The sequence below is a fragment of the Talpa europaea genome (genome assembly GCF_964194135.1).
Source record: "Talpa europaea genome assembly, chromosome: 1".
In the NCBI taxonomy this organism is placed as follows: domain Eukaryota; kingdom Metazoa; phylum Chordata; class Mammalia; order Eulipotyphla; family Talpidae; genus Talpa; species Talpa europaea.
The window spans coordinates 46217331-46237027 of NC_140073.1; the positions used below are offsets into that span (position 1 = coordinate 46217331).

At 42.2% G+C, this 19697-nt stretch overlaps 1 protein-coding gene across 1 annotated transcript in view; it reads left to right on the top strand.

Annotated features, from left to right (window-relative positions):
• Positions 1 to 9112, top strand: part of MRPL48 (mitochondrial ribosomal protein L48) — a gene marked incomplete at both ends in the record, with an annotated part of 43849 nt that extends 34737 nt beyond the window's left edge. The window contains 3 exons of the mRNA XM_084239753.1: positions 6200 to 6302; positions 7645 to 7734; positions 9038 to 9112. Of these exons, the coding sequence (XP_084095879.1) occupies positions 6200 to 6302; positions 7645 to 7734; positions 9038 to 9112 (268 nt within the window). The remainder of the gene's footprint in view (positions 1 to 6199; positions 6303 to 7644; positions 7735 to 9037) is intronic.
• Between the last annotated feature and the right edge of the window lie 10585 nt (positions 9113 to 19697).

Genomic DNA, 19697 nt, shown 5'->3' on the forward strand with positions numbered 1-19697 from the left:
GTATTATTGTGCTAAACATGCTCTCCAGAAAACTGTATAATAAACTATGACTGTAGCTCTCACAGCTGATAATACTTCAGATGTTTCAGACCTAAAGATGTGCTTTATCTTTTTCTGATGCCCCAGAGAGTTGGTTGCTTTTTCAGCACTTGACACATACCCTGTCATACCAGTTAGTGCTTTGGACCATAATGATCTGTTTTATATAAGCTCCCCACCCCCCGGCCTGGATGTGTTCTGTGTTCTTTATTTCTTTAGCAGCTAGCTGAAGGCCTGCTATAAGAGAAACATTAAGCTATGATTGAAAGAATGAGAGGTTTTGATAATGACTACACAATCCAGTTGTGCAGTGTACATTTCCTAAAATTTGATGAAAGCGTTTTTCACTGACTAATTAAAAAAAAGTATTGATTCTCTTTTTGCTGTGTGGTCTAGGCATTATGCTAGATATTGTGACTGAAGGATACTGAGGTGAATGGCCCTGCATTTAGGGAGTGTGTATATGTACATAATGTGGAAGATGATAAGTGAAAGAGAGAGTTTAAGGAGATAGAGTAGTATAATGAAAATTAGAGCTGTTTCTCAAAGTACCAGGCTGTGAAGATATCAGGAACTTATGCCAAAATGTACACTAATGCTTTGCTTCCTTAATCAAGAAAGTCTTGCTATTGAATGAAAAATGTTGGCTGAATTAAACGTTGTGTTTAGTAGCTGTGGCACACTTCTTGTCATTTACTAGTAATTTTTGCTCACCAGCAACTTGTCTGTGGACCACACTTTGAGTAACAAGCAGTTAAGCATACAAATTCTGGAATCACACTGTCTACTTTCAAATTCCAGTTCCAGTAGTTGTTGGCAACATGAACTTGGGAAATCCTGAATCTCTTTCCTCCTCTATAAAATGGGATGAGGGCCTCCCTGGTGGCACAAGAGGTTAAGCACTGCACTGTGAAGCAATCCGCAGCCTCTGCAGCACAAGTTCGATCCCCGGCTGGCCAGGGGTAAACCCACATGGAGAGGCAGATCTCTCCTGTCTTGCCTGCTGCTCCCCTGAGCAGTGTATTTCAGTCAATCTGCCTTTTCCCCCTTCTGTCTCAGGTGGATCCTCTCACACCCTGTATCTCTGGCCTGTGCCCCTACCTCTTGTATGCATAAATAAATAAATCTTTTTTAAAAAATAAATTAAAATGGGGATGATAATATTCATATTTCTTTGAGTTCTGAAAATTAAATAAGATAGTATATGATAACACTTAGCGGAGAGACTGGCACACTGTTAACACTTTGTAAATACTATTATTGTTATTAATAATGACCTTTTTTTCAGCTGGCAGTGATTAGGAGAAGCGTCTCAGAAGTTGTGGTAGCAAAGAGGCATTAAATCTTTATAGAATGTTATCACACCTACTGTGGATCAAGTCCCTGGAATAGTGTTTTAAATTCACAAAGACTTAAAAGGATGCTGTTTTTATAACCCCACTGTAGAAAACTCTGATTGCATTTAAGTAATGGCAACGAAGCAGTAACATTGGTTGAACAATTACTGTCAGCCAGCCATCTGCCAAGTACTTTTTTAAAATATTATTTTACTTAGTTCTAACAAACAACTCACATATAGTGGGTCAAAGCATCATGCTTACCACCAGACTGGCTGTATTTACCTTACCCCTGCTGCAATCTTACTGTGTGATATTTGGCAATTTAGTTAGTCTGTATCTTGGCTTCCTCATCTGTAAAACAAGATTAATAAAAAGTACCCACCTAAAAAAGCTATAGAAAAAATTTGGGGAGTTAATGTATTTAAAACACCACTATGCCCAGCAACTATTAGCTGCTATTATTTCCCATTATTATTACTAATACAGTGGAAGCTTGCTTATGGTCATACATCTGTAAATGGAAGGTCTGTATTTGAACTTCCTCTCCCCGCCAACTCCCAAAGTTTTAATACCCTCCATCTGGTTCTCCACAAAGCTTTTCTAGCATGGAAATAAGATCATGTCACTCTCATGTTTAAAGTCCTTCCATGTCTTCTCATTCCTTTACATTCCAAATAAAAATTCCTCACAAACTTGCTAGGTGCTTCATGGCCAGGGCTTACCTCTTTTGCCTTAACTCACACTTCTCTTTCCCTCTCCCTCTTCCTCCAGTTACTGGCTTTGTTTTTTGTTTTTTGCTCCACCTTACGGACTTTTGCATATACTCTCTAAAGCTCAGAATATGAGTTCGATCCCTAGCCAGGGAGGTGACCCACATCGCCCAGCAGACCTCGCCTGTCTCTCCTGCTGCTCTCCTCAGCAGTGTATTTCAGTAGGTGTGCCTGTTCTGCTTCCCATTGTCTCTGTCTCTGGTGAACCCCCTCACCCCCCCACCTCTGGCCTACATCCCAGCTCTTGTATGCATAAATAAATAAAATAAATCTTTAAAAAAAAAGACTGTCTTCCCCCTTCACCTAACTAACCCCCACTTTTTTCTTAGTTTCAATTGAATGCACCTTCTTCAGAGGACCTCATTAATTTAGGTCTTATGTTATATATTTAGGAGAAGTAAAGAGTATATAGCTTTCTTTTGATAACACCTATTCTTTACCCTTGTAATTACTGGAGTGTTTTGCTTCTGTAAGGCCAGGACTGTTTCTGTCTTCATCAGCAGTCTCACCCTAAAGCCTTGCCAAGTCGCTGACATATAGTAGGCACTGAATAAATATTAGTTCCAATAAGCATGGTCATGATTCCTAGAACAACAGAATGGGAGATAGGCTGCTTTTTTGTCTCTTTTCTTGCTCTTTGCGCCAAATAGCACAGAATATAAAGAGATGCTCATTTTCAGCTACTCTCTTCTCTACATTGATTGAGGTTTCCAGATTATCATATGAGGCATTCTCACTGCCCAGCTTTTCAGAGATGAAATGATTTTCTTCTCTTCTGATTTTCATTTCATCTTGATCTATTTTCTCCTGGGAGTGGGAGGGAGGAGGAAGGGCTCTGACCTTGAGATGGAATTGGGCTAGCTTTTGTTCTATAAATGGTCTGCATTGCTGCAGCTGCAACTCAATGAAAAAGGAGAAAAAGAGGACTCTCCTGCTGGTCCCTTAATTTGCCTGCATCCCTCAGTGAGCAATTGCCTGGAGAGATGGAATCTTGCTCTTCTGGGAGCATCTTCCAAGACTGAAGCTGACCCCAGCCCTTGTGCTCTGTGGAGAGTAAAAGGATCACTCCGTAAGGTTATACTTACCTATTTTTTAAAATACATTTACATTTAAAAAGTAAAAATATAACATATCTGATAGCGCCCACAGATTCTAAGTTCCTCAGCATCCCAGAAGGCCCCTTTTTGTCCCATTCCAGGCAATACTCCCCAATGGTTGTTATGTTAGGTTGACTCTATTTTCCCCTTTTATCTTTACTATCTGATCAACCAAGTTATGTTGGTTTTGTTTTGCAGAAAATTTGGACAATACAGCAAAGTATAGATACTAAAGAAAAATTACCTACATCCTTTTACTAATCAGAGGCCTATTCTACTTCAGAATTACCGGAGGGCCTCCCCGGTGGCGCAGCGGTTGAGCGCTGGGTTGCGAAGCTGCCTGCAGCCTCTGCAGCGCCGGTTCGATCCCCGGCTGCTCCCCGGCCACCAGAGGTGGGTCCCACATGGCGTGCATACCTCTCCTGCCGCCCGCTGCTCCCCTCAGCAATGTACTTCGGTCCTTCTATTATAGGACAGCCCCGATATTGAACCCTAGGACAGCTAGGGTTGCCTAGCTGTGGGTCCTCACCCACGCGCTTAAAAGGGACTTATTAATGCTCTACTACAGGCACACACAAAAGGTTAATAAAAGGTTTATTTACAAGGGAAAAGCAAAGAAGGAAAATGTACAACTCAGGGAGAAAATAGGGAAATAAAGTCTTTAATGCGTCCTACCCGATCCGCCGACCTGGAAACCCAAAGTCACTCTCAGAGTTGGCTGGATGCTGCTAGCTGGCGGAGAGGCAAAATGGGGGACCAAAGCCCACGTGTCTGGCTTTATACCAACCTGGCTGCTTAACCCCACCCTCAGGTCCCAGCCACCTTCCCTTTGGTGGTGATGGGATTTGGAGTTCCCAGTGTCTTTGGCTTTGGCCTGGGGTGGGGGTGGAGTCCACAAAGCCTGTATGGAATTAGCTTTAGGACATCCTTTTCCCCCTATCACTTCTGCCTGCTCTGCTCCCCGCTCTGGCTCTGGTGAATTCTCTCACCCTCCCGCGCTTCTGACTGTACCCAGTGCTTGTATAAATAAATAAATAAAAATAAATCTTAAAAAAAAAAATTGATCGGAGTACCCAGTAATTCTTTATCAAACTATGTCTGACTTTTCTGAGACAGTTTGAGAGCCTCTCATGCCTCCTTGCATTTGTACATATAGCTGTACTTTTTTTGGAATGCCCTCTAGGCAAATACTTATGTTCATTCCTTCCCTCTTGATAAATAAAGCACTACCTCACCTGTGAAGACCTCACTGTGCCCCCCTTCTCTCCCTCTCTTCTCCTTAATATTCAGCACATACCTGCTACTGCCTTTGTCTTACTGTAGTGCAGATGTTTGTGTACTTTTTGTCTATTAAAATACTCTTCGTGAATTCCTTTAAAGCATAGACTGCATATTGACCTCAAGTGCCCAGGCCAGATCAGTGAAATCTTGTGAAAGTAACTGTTGAAGAATAAAGTGCATGCTCAGTGGCAGAAATGGGTAACTCCAGCTTTAATTAGTCTTATCTACAGAATGCCAGAAAGGAAAAACAACATTTTAGAGGTTTTTTTTACTTTTTTTTTTTTTAAAGATTTATTTATAAGCACAAGAGCTGGGGTACAGGCCAGAGGTGCGGGGGGTGAGAGGATTCACCAGACAGAGTGGGGAACAGAACAGGCTGATTGACCGAAGTACACTGCTGAGGGGAGCAGCAGGTGAGACAGGAGAGGTCTGCTGCGCCATGTGGGTTGCTCCCTGGCCGGGAATCAAACTCGTGCTGTAGTGGCTGCGGATTGCTTCATAGGTCGCGTCTTAACCCCTTGCACCACCAACAAGGCCCTAAACTAGGTATTGTTACCATCATTTTATAACTGAGGAAACCAAGACTCAGAGAACTGACTCAATTTGTCCAAAGTCAGATAGGTCGGAAGTGACAGAGCCAACATTTACATCCAGAACTGACTGTCATGTCTCTAAATCCATTTTCTATTATACCAAATTTCCTTTTGTAGAGCTCTATCTGTGGAGAACCAGACTCTTTGCTATTAATTAATGAAACTTTGTGCAGCATGAAAAGTCAGTAATTCTATTGTTATTAGTCCATTTACCTTCATTATGATGAATTTTTTGATAAGATAAATACAGTGCTAATACCATATTTTTGTGTAGCCATCAGGACCACACCTGATCCTTACAATATGTCTAGTGATATAGGCTTAGATTGTAATCCCTTTTAGGTGTGAAGAAACTGAGACCAGGTGGAGGTAAGGAGGAATGACTTGCCTTGGTAAATATTGCTTGTAAGTGGGAGGTCCAAGACTTGACCCCTAGTTCAGTACATCTTTTCACTACATCTTGTAGCTCTGCTGAAGTTGATTACTATAAGCATAGACTGTACAATAAAAGTTCTCAACTTGGAGACATTCGAGTTGAGGTCTGGAGATAATTCTGATTGTCACCATTTGGAGGATACTGCTGGCATCTGGGGAGAAGTGTTAGGAAGATGTTATCATGTGCCAATCACCACCACGAAGAATTATCCGGTCTTAAAATGTAATAGTGCTGAGATTGATAAATACTCTTAGAACAACAGGGTTTCATGCTTCAGTTCTCCAGAAGAGGTGAAATACCCAAGGTTGGCCTCCAAAGTGTCTTGTAATAGACTTGATTCTTTTAGAAGTGGCTGTTCTTCAATAGCAACAAATACTTATTAATCATGAAGTTTTATTTTGAGTGTTATATTAGGTATGATTGGGCATAGTGAAAGACACTAGACATGATATATCACCTCAGGGCCTTTAGAGATTTCTAGAGGATGTTTAAGAGGATCTGGTTACTTTGCTTCTGGATGTAAAGAGCCCTGGATTTCAGGAACGACTGCATGCAGTAGTGGCTGTACACAGGGCCTATGCTGGGTGAAGTGGTGTGGCTTACTTAAGGGTACCCTCAAATAATTGATTGATCCTTTCCGCAGTTATGCTATGCCCACGAAAACCATGGAGGTGTTAAGACTGCCGGACCAAGGCAACAAAATGTTCCTGGACTCAGTTCTTACCACCCATGAGCGAGTGATTCAGGTACAAACTCTTGAGAGAAACTTGAAATGTTATACTGGTTCTTCTCTCTGTGGTGCCCTTCTCTTCCTCGCGTGCCCCTTGAGAAATGATGTTCTTCAGGGTTCAGTACTCAATCCATTCATCTCTGCTAATGTAATGCTTTCCCTCTGTGCAGTCTCCTTCCTCTGACTTCACTGACCATCATTATATACTGATAACCCACAGATATATATTGCCAGTTCTGATCTCTTGATTGGGTTTCAATCTTGATATGCAGTTATCTACTAGACGTCTCTGCTGGGATGTTCTAGAGGTGCCCTACACTCAGCACATACAAACTAATACTGATGTTCCTCTTTTTCTATAATCCTCCCTGCCTTTGAACCTAAAACTTGATTTTCTTTGCCATCTGATATCCACTTAATAAATTTTGTAGCTTTTACCCCTAAAAATCTTTCAGATTCATACATTTGCCTTACTCTCATACCAATGGGATCATGTTATTTCCTACTTTCACATCTTACTGAGTATTGTTTCTTCTGTCTTGAACCCTCTGTGGTCCCAGCCTATACCCCCTCTCCTTCACAATACTGTTAAATTCTGTAAAATACTGTAAAACAGTTTACTCCTGTTTTCCTTCAAGACTCCACCCAGATATTAACTCTTCTGGAACTTTTCTGTGACCTCCCCTGATTAGGTAGATTTTTCTCTTTTAGTTTCCCACAATCCATGTGCCCTTCTACCCCACTTCTGGATCCTCAGCACAGGGTCTGAGAGCAGTCAAGTCCTGGTCTATGTGGGTAAACCTGAGTTCAATCAGAAAGTCATCCTGGGGGGCCTCCCTGGTGGCACAGGTGGTTGAGCGCCGCACTGTGAAGCTGTCCGCAGCCTCTACAGCGCGGGTTCAATCCTGGCCGGCCAGCAAGAATCCCACATGGCGAAGCAGACCTCTCCTGTCTCGCCCGCTGCTCACCTCAGCAGTGCATTTCAGTCCGTCTGCCTGTTCTGTTTCCTGCTCAGTCTCTGGTGAATCCTCTCACCCTCCCACGCATCTGGCCTGTACCCCGGTTCTTGTATAAAAATAAATAAATCTTTAAGAAAAAAAAAAATAAAGTCATCCTGGCCTTGATAACTGTTGCTCCAGTTAGTATACCCATTGTTTGTCAGAGCATGGCCAACCCAGCATCAGAGATCTTGGCAAGAGAAATCCTATAGAACTGGGTGCAGAAACCAAGTCTAAGTATCAATATTCCACTCAAGAGCTCTCTAGCACTGCTGGAGGTGACATTTGAGCACATGTCATGTCTACCTAATTATCTCACTTCCGGTGTCCTCTCATAGAGCATCTTCTTTCTTTTTGCAGATAAGTGGTTTGAGTGCTACGTTTGCAGAGATTTTCTTGGAAATAATCCAAAGCAATCTTCCTGAAGGTGTCAGATTGTCAGTGAAGGAGGTAGGTATTAGTTTGAGAAGAGACTCCTGGTGGGCCACCTGTGCTGAAAATATGAATGAGTATGTAGTCGGCCTGCCTTCTGAAACAGAAATTTGGATAATTTAGCCCAGATAATAATGAGGAAATTTGTGCAAACTGGTATTGCCATGGTAATTATTCTGACACTTCCCAGGCATCAAGGATGATGCTTTATGGACTATAGGAACTGATCTCATCATAGCATCCCGATGTTGGAGATGAGCCTATTATATCCACAAATGCCCTTCAGGCAGTTGTGTAGCAGAAAGAACATGATTTAGGATCACATACAGTATAATTAATCAGAACACAAATAGAAAAATGTATTTAGGGAGAAGATTCCTGGATACTCGGGTCTTAACTATATCTTTTTTTTTTTTTTTTTATAGAGGCATGTTTTATTTATTTATTTGTTTGTTTGTTTTGTTTATACATGCACTGGGTACAGTCAGAAGCGCGGGAGGGTGAGAGAATTCACCAGAGCCAGAGCGGGAAGCAGAGCAGGCAGAAGGACCGAAGTACACTGCTGAGGGGAGCAGCGGGCGGCAGGCGAGGTCTGCGCGCCATGTGGGACCCTCCTCTGGTGGCCGGGGAGCAGCCGGGGATCGAGCCTGCGCTGCAGAGGCCGCGGGCAGCTTCGCAACCCAGTGCGCAACCGCTGCGCCACCGGGGAGGCCCTTAACTATATCTTGACTGAATATTTTCAGTAAAGAATGCCAGTCAGAAGGAAGTTTGACACGGAAAATATTAGAACCTTAGCCTAAATACTGAGTATCTGGGTCCAGTTGCCAAGATGATCCTTATTATGATAGATACATTAGGGTTTCTGATGCCATTTGTTTCATCCATCTCTTTTGTTCTGAGGCTGTGCTTGTTGAAAATCTCTTCTTGTTACTTGGGTTTCAGGTAGGTCTGTGTGCAGGGAGAAAATGTGCTGGTCATGTTGGCATGAAGTGTTCCAGGCCCTGTTTCCTTTATCATAAATGAAGAATTTTGTTATTCTCTCTCTCTCTTTTTTAAAGTGATTCTATTGTGATAGTTATAGTACTTTGACATTAAGCCTTTATATATCTGTCTTCTCTCACCAGACTATAAGTTCATTTAAGACAGTGAGGAAGTTCAATTCAACTTTGAATCCCTAGTACTCAATTAAGTCTGGTACATAGTTGATACTCAATAAAAGTTACTTGAATCTAAGTCATTTCTAAGAACTGCATGATGGATCCTCTGTTGGTGCTGTGCATAGTACGTACTGTAATTCCCACTTTCGTTTTCTTCTTCCTAGCACACCGAAGAAGACTTCAAAGGAAGGTTCAAAGCTCGGCCAGAACTGGAAGAACTGTTGGCCAAGTTGAACTAGCTCATTGCAAATCTTTTCATGACAGTACTGGTGATACTGAGTGCCAAGGGGAGGAGTTTCTTGGCTGGTCAAATTTGAGTAGGAGACCTTGACCCTTAGTTATCCTAAGTACTCATCCCCACATTCTAGAATGACTCCTCTCTTTTGTGGAGGAGTGCTTGCCAGTTGTCACCACATTCTTTTTAACCAACCGTAGGTATCATCCATCTAATAAAAATGTACAGATGATGGGGGTGTGTGTTTGTGAGAAATCCACCTGTCCTGTGGAGTATCTTTAACTAATAGATTGTGTTTTCTTTTTACTTGGTGCTTTAGCACAGAAAACTTTTTCTCCTCAATATTTCTCCAAGTACAGTGAACTCATCCATTAAAGCAATCTGGTACATAGTCATTTAGTAAAGCAGAGGATTATAACATAAATAAATTCTATGGGTAGAAGGTATGAGGGTGTATGTGGAGATATTTACTTTATTTAAGAAGAAAGTGTAGATAAAATCAGGATCTGTCATTGTGTAGTTGATAGTGTCCTACAGCTGTTTCTAAAGGGGTCTTGGGTGCTGAGGCTTTTTACCACACCAGCCAGCAAGCTGCAGATACCAGCAGGGGGTGTGAGAAATTCTACTCAAATTCTGACACTTTGTACCTGGAGATTGTGTCAGAGTCCACAAGTTAAGGGCTCAGTCTCCTAAGACTGCCTGCCCCTACAGGAGTCTGATGCAAGCTCCTGCTTCCAACCCACCAACCAGGTATGGATCAGAGGTCACCACAATGCCAAGGTGTCAGACTTCAGGTGTCTGTCTCAAGCCCCAGATTATTGTCTGTGCTTATGACCAACGGCTGTACAAGAGTCCCAGGATATCCACCTCACGTTCACTTAATTTGCTAGATGGACACAGAACTCAGGAAACCCATTTACTTATTAGATCCCAAATTTATTACAAAGGTTAGTTACTGAAAAATACGAATTAAAGATGTAAGAGATGCATAGGGCAAGGTCGGGGAAAAGCCATCTTCATGTGTTCAGCAACCTGAAAGCTCTTTGAAGCCTCTTTTTCCTGGGCTTTTATGGAGGCTTCACTACATAGGCATGAATGATTAAATCATTTGCCATAGGTAATTGAACACCTCTAATCCCTGTTTCCTCTCAGGAAATCAAAGAGTGGATTGAAAATCCCACCTTCCATTCCTTGGTTTCCCTAGCTCCTCCCTCCTTTTGGTGTTTTCCAAAAGTTACCTTCATTAACATAACAAGAGACACCTTTAACAGTCAACTCTTAAGACCTTATAAGTGAAGCTCTGTGAACGAAATCCCAAATGCCTTGTGTTTTAAAATTTATTGATTTTTGAGATTCACATACAACAAAATTAAGCATTTTAAAGCAAAAAATTCAGTGGTATTTAATACACTGACAATGCTGTACAACTGATAACAAGTCCCTACCCGAAGGAAGGAGTGGATCCTTTGCCCTCTAGGGAAAGAACTCACCTGAGAGCTCTAGGTGTAGTTGAATCAAGCAAGGATTTATTAGAGACTCATGCATGAGAGAACCAGTGCAGGAAAGCAGAATTAGCCTGGCTCCTGAACAGGATTTAGGAGATATTTAAAGGGTAGATCCACAAGACAGAATGGAGGGGAGCAGCATTGTTTGTTCTGGGTTGGGCTATGCCAGGAGTTACACTCCAATTGTGCATGTCAGTTCTCCGCCTTCTCCCACTAGGAACTTGTGAGATAGTCATTTTTCTAGTTTAATACCATATGGTCAATGTGGTGGGCCAAAACTGGACATGGCTCGCGAATCCATGATTTAGTTCATCTGTTCAAATAGTACTAAATTTCCTTTTTTTTTTCTTTTTAAAGATTTATTTATATTTATACATGAACTGGGGTACGGCCAGATGCACGGGAGGGTGAGAGGATTCACCAGAGATAGAGCGGAGAACAGAACACGCAGACTGACGAAATAACACTGCTGAGGGGAGCAGGGGGCACGACAGGAGAGGTCTGGCGCACCACGTGGGACCCTCGCCTGCTGGCCGGGATCAAACCAGCACTGCTAAGGCTGCGCTCAACTGCCTGTGCCGCTAGGGGAGGCCCATGTACTAAATTTCTTCTACCTAAGCTATCTCACAACTACCACCTCCTTTTGGTTCCAAAATCGCATCCTGGGTTTATAAATAAAGGTTTATTAGAACAGAACCGTGCTCATTCACTTACATATTGTCTGTGGCTGCTTTCACACTACAATGCTAAAACACTGATTTTGTGGGCCTTTATGAACATACTTTGTCAAACCCTAATCGAAGTCATTAAGTCTAAAGGATCGGGATCCCCTCAAAGACTTTTTAAAACAAATTGCTATATTCCACCCCTAGATTTTTTGATTTAGTGGGTCTTGCTTGAGTGAGGACCTTGAATTTCCATCTCAAGTTCCCAGGAGACACTGACGCTCCTGGTCCTCTTTAAGGGGTCCTCTTTAAAGGGTTACCTCTTTAAGAACCACTAATTTAAGTTACCTCTGATGTTTTTCCTATTTTGAGCATTCATGCTTTTATAAGTAATAACAATCATTTATTCAATGAATACTGCTTTAGGTACTGTGTATCTTCAATCCTCACACTAGTCTTTTAGGGTGTATATAATGAGTGTGGATGTATATGTAGGTGGGTATTGTGATTGCTTGAAAATGTATGTGAGTGTATCTCACATTTACTGAGCCCTTATGTGCTGTGTACTTTATGCAGATTATCTTTGAGGTTGGTGGTAGTATCCTGGTTTTACAGATGGAGAAACAGATTTGGAAAGATGAAGTGATTTTTTAGGGTCACACAGATAATAAATGGCATATCTTTCTCCCACTGCTTCTCTGGGTATCCTAAAATAGATGTCTATGGGAACTCAGAGCATTCTTAGCATTTCATGTACTTTTCTGAAGTGTATCAGTTTCACTCCTACAGTTATTTTGGTTTCTTTGCCTTAGATTTCAAAGACAAGAGGAAACTTAGATTTCCTCCCAATGTTTAACACTAAGGGAGGGCCGTGAAGATAACAGGTACCCTCAAAAACATTTCTGTCAATTCAAATTGAAGACTCAACAGGCCAAGACTTCCAAGTGAAGCCCATGGGCGTGTGAGTAAAATTTTCCAGTGAAGACAGATTTGGTTGTAGAACTGCTCATTGCTGTGTCTTCCTTAGGGAATATTAGAGCAGCAGATAATGGGTGATTGTAACATGGTATGGGTAGTGGCATAAGCATAAACAGTTAAAAGGTGGCCTCGCTGGTGGCATAGGGGTTAAATCTCAGCCTTACCACTGCCAGGTTTGAGTTCGATCCCAGCCAAGGAGCTCCCCACATATGGCACAGCAAGATGTCTCCTGTCTTGCCAGCTGCTCCCCTCAGCAGTGTATTTCAGTAGATCTGCCTATTCTGTTCCCCACCAGAGTTAACAAAAACACACACATTGTTCAATGGGCAGTGAACAATGTTTCTCCTTTTAGAGACCTGGAAAACAGCATTCTTCTCCTGATGTTCACTTTTCTTTTTCATCAATTCATGAAAATCAGGGCACAGGATTTCATAATTTTTTTAAGGTTTATTTAGTTATACATATAAGAACTGGACTAGAGGTGCAGGGGTTAAGAGGATTCACCAGAGACAGAGTGGGGAGCAGAACAGGCAGATCTACTGAAATACACTGCTGAGAGGAACAGTGGGTGAGGCTGAAGAGGTCTGTTGTGCCATGTGGGTTAGCTCCCTGGCTGGGGATCAAACTCATGCTGCAGTGGCTGGATAGCTTGATAGTGCTGAGACTTAACCCTTGTGCCACCAGGGAGGCCCCTGGATTTCATAAATTGACAAACTTAGAGATGAAGGACCTTAGGACCCAGCCAACCTAATCCTCTGTTTCAGCAAGTGCAGGCTAAGCAGCTTGCTAGGGAGAGGCAATGGTTTACCCAAGGTCACAGGGCACTTCACTGGCAGAGCTGGGGGCAGGATTCAGATCTCTTGATTCTCAGTCCATCCCTTTCCATTACATCACTGAAGGATGAGTCAGGTTTATCTCTTAAACAGAAAGCAACTGAGTTTTGCCACTTTGGAGCGCTTATGTCACTGACCTAGTTGAGGATTTATCCTTTCACCAAAGTCAAAGGACTTCTGTTGCTCATGGTCTACCCTGACACAAATGGAGAGCATTCATAATGGCTATTTTGATAAGAGGACTGGAGAAAATCTGATTGCTAGAACTTCAGTTACCAAACAATTATGAGTTTCATACGACATTGGAATGAAGCCCAGAGGGAAATGGATTTTCCTAGTATCACATGACAGTGAAGTCAAACAGAACACAAGTCTCCCAGCTCTAGAGTGAAAACACCTTTCCCTCTCCTTGAGACAATCTATCATAAAGAGGCAGTCAAACCTGGGCTAGTGCTAGTTTCTACATTTATTAGTTTGAGACTTCAGGTGAGTTATTTAAACTTCATTAAACAATTTTCTGATCTGTAAAATGGGAATAATCCTTTCTTAGGAGTTTGAGCTGGAGATAATGTATATGATGGACTGGCAAGTCTTCAGCAAATGTTACATTACCTTCCTTTTCAAACTTCATAATTATTAAAAAAATATTTTTATTCATTGAGGTATAGATTATGTGTAGTAAAACATACTGATCTTAATTGTATATTTGATCAGTTTTAAAAATGAAGTCACCTATGAAACCTACACTTCTATCAAGATAAAGAACATTTTCATCACCCCAGAAAGTCTACTTACCTTCTTTTATAGTCATACAATAGGTACCCTTTTGTGTCTGAGTTCATTTATTTTTCCTGATGTTTTATTCAAGTTTCTTGTATTGGTATTTCAATCTTTTTGCATACTTTTAGTTTTGAATGTTCCAGTTAAGATTAAACAATGCCGAATACTGTTGTAGAAACACAGGTGATAGGCAGGAGAAATGAGAAAGAAGGTCAATTGATTGGGAATCAGAATAGTTTTGGCAATATCAATATATCACCTTTGGATTAATCTTCATTTTATTTATGCATACAAGAACTGGAGTGTAAGCCAGAGGTGTGGGGGTGAGAGGATTCACCAGAGACAGAATGGGGAGCAGAACAGGTAGATCTACTGAAATACACTGCTGAGGGGAGTAGTGGGAGAGATGGGAGAGGTCTGCTGCACCATGTGGTTTAGCTCCCTGGCCTGGACTGAACTCATGCTGCAGAGGCTCGCGATAGTTTCATAGTACTAAGACTTAACCCCTTGAGCTACTAGGGAGGCCCAACGTTCATTTTTTTTTTTTTTAAGATTTATTTATTTATACAAGCACTGGGTACAGTCAGAAGTGCAGAAGGGTGAGAGAATTCACCAGAGTCAGAGCACGGAGCAGAACAGACAGACTGACGAAATACACTGCTGAGGGGAGACGTGGGCGCGGCAGGAAAGGTCTGCGCACCATGTGGGACCCTTGCCAGTGGCCAGGGATCGAACCAGCACTGCAGAGGTTGTAGGCAGCTACGCAGCCCAGTGCTCAACCACTGCGCCACCGGGGAGGCCCCCCAATGTTCACTTTAAAGATGAGTTATTTGGCCCAAGAGGGAAAGAGAGTTGTCCAAATTTGCCCAATTAGCCAGTGACAGAACCAGATATAACTCAGGATGGTTTCAGGTCACTCAATTGCTGGTTCAGTCTTTATTACTGAGGTTTTTAGAAATGGGCTTTTGTGGGCCTCTCCTGGTGGCGCAGCGGTTGAGTGCTGGGTTGCGAGGCTGCCCGCAGCCTCTGCAGCACCAGTTTGGTCCCTGGCCGCCAGCGAGGGTCCCACAAAAAAATAAATAAAATTAAAAAAAAAAAAAAAGAAATGGATTTTTGTGTAGATAATTAACTTTTCAGAAGGACCAAATGCAGGATCTATGGGTAATTTTCTTATTTAAGGCCAGCAGAGACACCCCAGCTTCAAGTTTTAGCCCCTTTCCTCTAAGGATGCCAAGGATTCCTCTACCCTGGAATCCCAGAAATTAACATTTGCAGATTCTGAAAAGGCACATTGCAAAGAAAAAATGAAACCTGAGTATCTTGCCCATTCCAATGCTACTAATGCTCAGAGAACCCCGGTTCTCACTGTTTCTAGGGTGTAAATGTACTTAATGAGGGAAAGTTTTCTGAGCATGCATTGGGCATGTCTAGAACTAGACCTGCTAGAAAGGTACAGAGGTGGCCAATGTGCATTCTGTTTGTTTCATCTGCATTCTGTTTTTGTCTTCAAATGTCTCATCTCCCTGGAGAATCTGAAATGACTCATTTAGTTCTTATAATCCTCCTGGACCAACTTTTATTTGTAGACATTTCTGGCTTAGGAACTTAGTTCCCATTTAGACAAAATGCCCAGTCTCTGAAGAAAACTTCAGAAGATAGCTACTAGGGAAGGGAAGCATGCCTGCTTCCTCTGCCTGCTTTAAGTCACTGCTGCAGAAGAGCAGTGAGCCCTAGCATTCTGTACAGCAGGAAATTATAAGGTTTCAACTTGGACTTGCTCCAGTTCTTTGGATTTCTAATATGAGCAGTCCAAGGACTTAGGCTGGCCATTTTACCTGTGGGTGAGTGAGAGGAGTATCTTATTACTCATCTAGTAAAACACATTACAATGCACCTTTGTACTGAGCATAGGCCAAATGCCCATCCAAGGACCTTGCAGGGAAGAGCCAAATATGAGTCTTCTAGGCCTAGCCAAGAGGAACATCTAGCCAAGCACTCTCTCCACTCACCCCTGGAACCAAGCCTCTCTGCAGGCATAGGGGTAGCTTGGACCAATTAAATTCTAGCTCCATGGTTGTGGCCTGCTAAGCCCAGAGACTAAAGAAAAGAGCACCAACCCTGGTCACTGTGGCTACTTGCTCGTTAGAGCTGAAGAAAAACACTAAATTAATATTTACACAATAAATATACTCACTATGTGTTAAGCACCATACTAGGCACTGGCTGCTGTGAGAGCACAAACCAGAGAACAGCACAGACTTTAGAATAAGACACACTTGCAGTCTGATCCCCTATCTGACCATATTTCTGCTGTAAAGGGAAGTTACCGGAGTGTTGGGATTGAATGAAATAATGTAACTCAGGACAGCGACTAGCATACAATAGTGATGATAATAGCTAATTTTACTGAATATTTATTATGTGCCAGCCACTCTTTGAAAGCTCTTTACCAATATTACTTAACATTCTTTCAAGAACCCTAAGAGGAGGGTCAATATTTATTAGATCTGAGACCTTTAAGGACCTATAATTGCACTTTCACAGAAAAAACAAAACCAAACCATTCTGAGATGTTAATTTGCCAAACATCACACAGCTAGTTAAGCGGCATAAGTAGGATTAAAAGGCAGTATGTCACAGGAACTGTGAATCCAGACTCTAAAACCAGTCAGCCTGGGCTAAAAGTGCTATACTTCTCAGTTAAAATACTTCAAATAGCACTAACATTTTTATTAGTTACTGATTTTTGTCCCTCATTTAATTCGCAGTATGACTATTAAATAAGCATTATCTGCATTTACTTAAGCAAACTGACTGAATGGCAATAGAACCCTCTTTGCTCTAATACATTCTGTTAGCTCCTTGTAACTAACACCCTCCAAGACTTGCTTTCCTCCAGTTGGAGGGTTTGGAAGTCACTCCTACAGTTAAACCTCCTCTTTGCTAAACTCTGCCTACCTTCATGGTTAATGTTTCCATTTTATTTACACAAATTAATACATAGATTCATTCCTGTTGTCAAAGATTTGTACTTATTGATAGAAAAATACATTATGACCACTGATTCACTATTATAAACAATGTCATAATAGACACAATTAATTTATAAATCTTGTAAAAATATACCTAGGAGGATTCCTGAAAAATAGGAACTGCTATTTAAGTATTTAGATTCTAGCAACTTGCCCTCTGTAGGGCAACCAACCCATACCAGGTAGGTTCATTACCGGTTCTAGCAGCCCTGTTGGAGTCTTCATGCTCTCTGCTGTTCGTCTTTGCCGTACTCTGCTGCACTCCTCCGTCCTGGGCACCACACCACACTGCACTCTGCTGTGCCGCGCCACGCCACGCCACGCCACGCCATGCCACGCCACGCCACGCCATGCACACCACACATGCACACCACGCCATTTGGCCCAGTACGCATGCTCAGTGGGAGGGCGGAAAAGCCTGAAGCTTTTCCCTCCTACTTACCCCACAATCCACCCCCTCAAGGGTTTTCCACCATACAATCTATATGCACGTTTCTCTTGGCAATAAAACACTGCAGCAGTGGCCCACAAAAAGCAAATGAAGTACATCACAATATAATAAAATACAACAGAACACAACTAAGTCCAGGCAGGGCACCAACCTAATGGCAAAAGACAAGATTATTGGCACCAGAAGATGACCCACAACTTCTGCTGCTGAAGGCACCACTCATCCGAGGGAGGGGAACCACTCGGGCATCTGCTGTCACACACCAGGCTTCTGTGCCATGTGGGTCAGCTCCCTGGCCGGGGATTGAACTCGAGCTGCAGTGGCTGTGGATTGCTTCATAGTACTGCGTCTATACCCCTTGCACCACCAGGGAAGCCCCAAGATACTGTGTTTTTAAAATCTTTGTTTCTCATGGGCCTCCCTGGTGGTGTCGGGGGTTAAGTCTCAGGGCTATCATCTAGCTAGGGAGCCAACCCACATAATGTGCCCACTGCTCCCCTCAGCAGTGCATTTCAGTAAATCCACCTATTCTGCTCCTTGTTCCGTCTCTGGTGAATCCCCTCACCTCCCTCCTCTCTGGCCTATACCCCAGTTCTTGTATGCATAAATAAATAAATCTTAAAATCTTCATTTCTCTGGTTATCAGTGATGTAGAATCCATTTACATTTTCCTGTTTGAGGACATACTTTTCTTTCTTTAAAAAAAAAAATTTATTTATGCATACAAGAGCTGGGGTACAGGCCAGAGATGCAGGGGGTGAGAGGATCCACCAGAGACAGATTGGGGAACAAAACAGATTGACTGAAATATACTGCTGAGGGGAGCAGCGGGTGAGTCAAGAGAGGTCTGCTGCATCATGTGGATAGCTTCCTGGCCACTGGGGATCGAACTCATGCTGCAGTGGCTGCAGACAGCTTCATAGGATAGCTTCATAGGTTGCGTCTTAACCCCTTGCGCCACCAGGGAGGCCTATTACCTGATTATTTAAAGTAGAATTTAAAGGAATCTAAGACCTTTTAATTTAGTTAAAAATAAAAAAAAAAAAATCCTCTATTTGGCCTCAGAAAACTGCTAGAATTTGCTTTTCACTCTGCCCTTTAAGATGAAGATGGGCGCAGTGGACCACTAGTGGCATGATTTAAAGAAGTAGTTTTCCTCCCTCACCATCATTTATAACCCTATTCTCCACCCCCCTCCACGCCCACCCCTTAGCCTTAGAAACCTCACTTCATTTGTTAGTGATTGCTAGTTTTTATATGTATTTTTAAAAATAACTATCTGGATTTTGTTTTTTTACTAGAAAGATCTTTCTCCTGCTTCTTTAAGGTACCATTGAAGAAATGTGAATGACTCCATATTGTCTTCCTCAAAGCATCCTTTTATTGTTTTACATCCTCATTAATATTTTCACAGTATAGGATTTCCCCCCTCAGGAGTGGTTACCATCGCTCTCCCAACACCAAAACATCCAGCCCTCCCTGTTCTCCATGCTCCTACCCTTTTTTCTATGTCATTTGCTTTGATGAATCATCTACTGTATAAATGTGCAGTATTTGTCTGTAATTCTCACTTGCTTTTCTACACATAGTTCCAACTCCTTCCATTTTGCTGTAAAGGCCAACCTTTCATCTTTCCTGATGGCTAGATAGTTTTTCATAGTGTGAATATACTGTTTACTTTTTGACCGTCAGGCCAATATTATGTTTGTTGAGCTGGGAAAACACTGAGACCAAACTATGTTAATATAACAGAGTCTGGCATATAGAGGCACTCAGTTTGTCTTCTCATTTACTTCCTTCCTTCCATTAGGCAGAATGAAAACATCCAGAACTAATGAAAGGTACTTATATCATTGTCACGAAATTAGTTGTTCCAGTGTTGCTTTATTTTTCAAACTATACCAAATGACATTAAAGCAGCGATCATATTTTTCATAAGTTTCCAACACAGGGCCTGGCACTTGGGAAGGTCTCAGAAAACTTCTTGTCGTTGAACCAGTAGCTGAATAAATAAAGACCTAATTAGGTAAGCAATTTACCTCTTGATTGTGAGTTTACTTTTAAATTAAACATCCAAGGGGCCTCCCTGGTGGTGCAAGTGTTAAAGTCTCAGTGCTATCAAGCTATTACCAGCCACTGAGGCATGAGGTCAATCCCCAGCCAGGGAGCTAACCCACGTGGCACAGCAGCCTCTCCTGTCTCTCCTGCTGCTCCCCTCAGCAGTGTATTTCAGTAGATCCACCTGTTCTGCTCCCCTCTCTGTCTCTGGTGAATTCTCTTACCCGCCCCACCTTGCCCCCACATCTCTGGCCTACATCCCCAGTTCTTGTATGCATAAATAAAAT